Source organism: Emys orbicularis, chromosome 3 (genome assembly GCF_028017835.1).
Source record: "Emys orbicularis isolate rEmyOrb1 chromosome 3, rEmyOrb1.hap1, whole genome shotgun sequence".
In the NCBI taxonomy this organism is placed as follows: Eukaryota; Metazoa; Chordata; order Testudines; family Emydidae; genus Emys; species Emys orbicularis.
The window spans coordinates 111,278,671-111,284,670 of NC_088685.1; the positions used below are offsets into that span (position 1 = coordinate 111,278,671).

The following is a 6,000-nucleotide window of genomic DNA, read 5'->3' on the forward strand; positions in this document are numbered from 1 at the left end:
GTCACAGTAATACCCTGAGGAAAAGCCAGGTACTTATGCAGAGTTCTTTGGAAACTGTGCTATGGTTGACATACTCTGTCTCTTGGGTCAAGCTCCTTTATGGAGCCAGATAGCTGAAACAATAGAAGCCACCATCCAAAACACAGGCACAGCTTAATTAGAAGCTGAACCATGTAACTCGAGGGGTTTCCCTGGGGACTGATCTAGCAAATGGTGGGGGCTGGAGCATTGATGGGTGGAGCTGTGTGTGTCTGGTTCTGACTTAGAGGAGAAGCAGCAGAAACACACAGAAGGAGCAAAGAAGCCCCAGACACAGCCAGAAAAGCTGTAGTAGCATGACTTTGGGGAAGGGGGGGAAAGAACTAAAAGAGAGTTTTCAGGTAAAGTGCTGACTCAAAGGCTTGGAACTGAAATCAAAGAAACTGTCTCCTGTTGGTTTATGCCTCCTGTGTTCAGGGAAACAGGACTTTCTACATTCTTTGTAAATGAGGAGGATTGCATCAGAGAAATACCCGGTCCAGCCTCAATTTCTCCTTCTAATAGAAACAACCTGATAACCAGTCTTCAGGGTTTAACCACTCAGGTCAAAAGGGGTAACAGTATTCTTGTAAAACTATTTCAGTTTCATCGTGCCACCCCTGTTCCAGGAGGCATCATCTCAGGTGATCCTAAGAATCAAACATTCAATTGCACCTTGCAGTTCTTTGGAAAAATTGACTCATTAGTGGGTTAGAGTAACTATACACAGTAGCCAGCGCTGCTTTAAAAACAGTGCATAAGCAATATATTCACTGGTCTTTTGATTCCATTTTAGGGTGTGCTGGATCCATCAAGTAACAGGGGTCTGGGTGTACCCTCTCCTGGATTACATCAGCCCAGGTGCCAAGATAATTTTCTTTGCAACTGTCACCCTAGTACTTAACATTTTCTACTTGCTGGGAGAAGTCCTGAATAACTACATTTGGGATACACAAAAATGTAAGTATTGTTTTCAGGAGCACTAACCAATAGGATTCCTCTCTTGGGGCTTGATCCTGTTTCCATTGATGTTAGTGGAAGTTTTAGGATTAAAACATGGGGGAACTGACAAGATTTCATTGTAACTTTTCTTTCTTCCTCTTAAAAAAAGTCAAATGAATGAAATGTCTCCCAGGTAACATGATTAGCTATGAATATGTATTCATTTTTATAACTTCTAATACTAATTTAAGAGCTGTTGGCAATTACCTGAAAGATTTACAACCCACTCTGTTTTATTAGCTGATGAACCAGTAAAATCTAGCTAGAATAAAGTGCCATTCCATGGAAATGATCTTATTGTTATGCTTGAGGTTAGGAAGAGAGAGATTGTTTTTAAAGGTATTTTCAAGCATAAGGTACTCATCTATTTATAAGTCAGTTTGTCCTATGAAATTAAATATGTCCATATCCAATAGTCCTCAAGTAACAGGGATAACAGATAACCATGCTGCAAAATTTTACAGAATCAACGTCACTAGCCTATTTAGATTACCAATCACTTGCAACTAGGCATATAAAATGAGAGGCACAAAACTTAGTGGATTCTTTATATAACTGTTCTATTTGATGGTTGGGGGGGGATATCTGTGAAATTACCACCCCAAGTCCTCAGCAGATCATGATTTGAGCTACTTATAGAGTTCTTCCCCTGTTTGTGGCACATAAAGAATTTGCCAAACAAAAAAGGTCTTTTTTCCTCTCATTTCCCTGAGCAAGGGAGTCAAGAGTCCAAAAGGAAGCAGAAAGACAAGGGTGGTCAGGCTCTTAGGCAGTCTTTTTGGTCACCCCTTTGGAGTTTGGCTTATCTGCAGGTATAGTGTTATGGCCTGCCTCCAGCCCCGCCTTTAGGGATACCCCCACTTCATACCTGGTTCATACAGTCTTAAGGGCAGCAAGCTCTGCAGCTACGTTCCTGGTTACTGCTCTACCCCTGTAGCCTTCACACCTCCCCTTCATGTGGCAGGCTTTTCCTTAAGCTTCTTCCCTCAGGCAGAGCAAGCCCTACAGGTGCACCTGGTTCATGCTAGCTAAACCCAGAAGAGCACCTTAGGCTCCTCTCTACCAGAGTGAGGGTGTGCCCTCTCACATAACCCAGATGGCCTTAATCATCCCACTGGAACAGCACCAAATTGGGTGAAATCCTTGCCTCACTGAAGTCAATGGGCATTTTGTCATTAACGTCAGTGAGGCCAGAATGTCACCCTTAACTTCTAATTAGAATCTGAAACGAAGTGCAAAACCTGCTTTTCTGTTTGCCTCATTTGTCCCTTTTCAATATTAGACTCCAGACATCAGGCACCTATTTTCTTAACTGTAGAGCCTCTGGTCATTTGGCACTGCATTCATGGCTGGTCCTGAACCTGTAATTCAATTTCATGTTAATGTCTATTTAAACCACTTACCTCTTCTTCTGATAATGCAGGAAAGGTCCTTTAAAGAAAGAGTATCCAAAAGAAGAAGGCTTCACTGTGTATAAATTCCATATAATATAAAACATAATAATATGATGATGAAGAAGCACATGTTCTTATTGAATCCACAAACAAGTAGCTCAAGGAAAATCTCCCTCATAGTATGTATAATAAAAACTTGAGCTCCTTTGGTTCCTCATCCCAGGAGAATTGAGGTTAATGTTGCCATAGTCTCAATAGGCTCAGCAAGGCCTTTAGCTACGCTTCAATTTTCCCCCAGTTGGTTAGGAGACACTGACCCAGATTCTTTTGGTTCAGCGACATGCAAGCCAGCAAATGGCATGAGTCACCTGCTGTGTGGCCATGTTTGAAGCTTGGTATATAAATCAGACCTAAAGTGTATGCTAGGAACACCACAACCATAAAAACGGTAAAATAATAATTATATGTAAAATTTGAAGCAAAAAATATTTGGAAACCAAACCTTTAAAAGGGGCCTTCAAATTAAAACAATCTGACTTGAGAAGGTTTCATTTATTTGTGTGATCCTTTTCCTCTGGAGGTGCATTAAGAAAAAACCCCAGTACTGACTAAATGATTTTGTAGTTAGTTTTTCCAACCTAAACCACAAACATGATAGGGAAGGAAAAAATTGCGCTTTCCACAGGCCTTCTCTCAGTGTTCAAGATACCTGCATTCCTGCCAAACTAATTGATCCATCTGCAGTAGAATACCTCAGAAGAAAGGAAAGAGACTCTTTTTAAAAGACAAATACAATGCTCTAATTAAAACCACTGGGTAAGTTCCTCACAGCACAGGACACAAGGGACCTGAGATTGGCTCTGGAGCAGACTCTTAGGCCAGTAGTGTTCTTTTGGAGCCAGCCCATTTGTTTTGTTTTTCAGACCTTTGACTATGGCTATCCCATGGTTGCTGGCAAACAAAAATACAACGCCCATTGTATTCAGACTGCTGGCAATGTCTGGAGCCATTTGTTTCCTTGTGGCTTCTTTCAGTAAAGTCTCCTCTGTAAATGCTTTCCTCCTACTCCCTATCTGGGTATTAAAAGGTACATTTTCAGAACGGCCCATGGGAAGAATTAACATCCGTGCACATATTCCATTAGTAGGTAATATCATCTATGGTTGGATTTCCCTTTTGCTGCTTTCAAAATGACTTTCCGTCGCCCTTTAATCCTGAGAAATCTTTCTTCTGCGATTTGCAACAGTCCAGGAAACCGCCAAAAGAAACATTTTCAGACTATCTTTGATACTTTGGGCAGGGAGGTTTAGTCAGAAGAAACAAAATGGACAAAAGAACAACACTTTTGCTAGAGTCTAATAATAAATTAATTGCCCAGGAACAAGCATCTGAAAGAGCTGACTTTTCATCACCAGGAGAACAATCTGTTGCCCAACCCAGCCGCCTTTCAACACAGACGACAGAGAGCAGTTCTGCAGCAAGGACAAATCTTCTAAAGAGAATATGTACTGTGCTCATGCTACCTAGATTACTAAAAGGAATGGACATTAATGAGAAAAAAAACCCTATTAGCAGTAATTGATTCTTTGTGCGCTGTCAGGAAAAATGACTTCTACTTATGATTTTTTTTTTTTAATCTGACAATGGAAAGAAAGAAAAAGAAAACTAAATGGAATTAGCAATAATAGTTTTGAAAATGTACTTTAAAAAAATGTCAGCTGCTTAGCTTCAGCTAATGGTAGCCATAATAAAATCTGCTCTGTTTTGTTTGTATGTAAGCAATTGGAGCCCCAGGAGACAATTATCTTCATTCTCCCGAAGCAGTCAGAAGCAGAGTATGCTATAGATTCAGATTAAGATTCTAAAAAGAGTCCTGGGGAAGGAAAGGGTTAGGTAGGTTGTTACCAGACAACTGCTGGTTTCAGGTGTGTAGATGTTCTTTTCCTTCACAGCAGGTCAGGTAACATGACAGAGGCTGCTAGCAAAGAAGAAGAAGATTACTGTATTGGGTTTCTAAATAAATAATCAGATTTTATTCACTCAGGTGTTTTAAAAGGTGTTCTCCATATTGTTTCAGGTATAGAAGAAGGAAAAGAAAAGCCTAAAATGGACTGAGCATTGAATGCAACAAGGAGAGTTTGCTTTTTGCTCCATGGAAAACTTTTCAGCTTGAACAGATGCTGGCAGGGAAAGGAATCTCTTGGAAAAAAGTTTATATGGACCATGTACCCAATGCTTTTATTTAGAGGAGAATTGATTTTAGCTAAAAACATTAAATATGTGTTGATCCTTCTCTTTCCAATATTTGTACATATCATATCCATGGGGATATGTATATTAATTATCTCCACAATGTTCTCAACATGCATTATTAGCTACATCAGTGTAAATGTATTTCCATTTATTGTGAGAGAAATGATGGGTCCATTTGTGTATCATTTTCAGAAAGAGGTTAAGCACCTACTGTGGATAAATGTAATAATCCTGTATATTTCAGAGTATACTGTAAAGATCTATTAAAAGACCACTACACAAGCTTACCTGAAGAAATAATCTAATCGAACTATGATATATTAATGTACCAGTGTATAACAGTTGCCTTAAGCAGGCAATGTTAATAGTAATTATATCAATTGAATCAAACCCTAATTGTAATTAGAATCTATGTGCATATGATGGAACTTTTCTTAAATACAAAAGCACATAAATAAAGAACAAAATATGCCCAGTTTTCTGTTTCTGAATGCTGCTTCTCAGAATTCCAGATGGATAGATGCAGCATATACTGTATAATCTATTTCCAGTTTTTGTTATGTCACCTGTAGATGATGGCATTTCTGTGTTAAGTTCTTTCCTCTCAATTTCTAATACAAAATTGACTGCCGTATAATATGCTGAAGTCCTGAAACTGGGTAGCCAAGCCCTGGCTCTTAACAGATAAGTGGCAGTACATAGTGTACCAGAGAGAATGCATTCGGGCCCCCATTCAGGAAGGCACTTAAGTGTATTGGGACCTTAGTTTCTAAGTATTCGCCATGGTCTATATTCTTTTGGATTCCAATTGACTACCAGGCAATTAAAAGGGAAATGTTACAGCCAGGGGAAAGCTGTGTGGGATTAAAATTAATGAACAGAATTATTTTTAACAGGAAAATATACTTAAGAAAAAATAATCTTCCAAATATGCAAGTACTTTGATGTCCAGCTCACACACACTTTATAGTGATATTGAATTTTTTAAATATACAAAAATGTATTTACTTAAATGTTTGTAAAGCACTCTGACGGTGTAAAGTGTTGTACATGTTCAATATATATTTAATGAGAGGGACAATGTCAGGGGGTTGATTTGGCTAGACAGTGGTCCTAATCTGGAACTAAAATTTGTTAGTGTGTCCATTCTGGATTTAACTGCAGAACATGACATGCAAGTTGCAGTGTGATTTACTATCAACAAATTGGTATACATACAGTATGATAAGAAACATTGCAGGAGTTGTGGGTTTTTTGGGGGGGGGAGGGGTTAAACAGAGATTTTGGGGTGTGGTAGTTGGTTGTTTAAAAAAGCAGGATCTATTTAAAATAC

General features: G+C 39.0%; 1 protein-coding gene across 2 annotated transcripts in view; it reads left to right on the forward strand.

The window, feature by feature from the left end:
- AIG1 (androgen induced 1) overlaps positions 1-5,133 on the forward strand; it is a 193,019-nt gene extending 187,886 nt beyond the window's left edge. For both annotated transcript variants that reach the window (XR_010561292.1, XM_065400696.1), the window contains 2 exons: positions 815-978; positions 4,492-5,133. Coding sequence is in view for 1 of the 2 variants with exons in the window: in XM_065400696.1 (XP_065256768.1) it covers positions 815-978; positions 4,492-4,529 (202 nt within the window). In the remaining variant the exon portion in view is untranslated. The remainder of the gene's footprint in view (positions 1-814; positions 979-4,491) is intronic.
- The last annotated feature ends 867 nt before the right edge of the window (positions 5,134-6,000 follow it).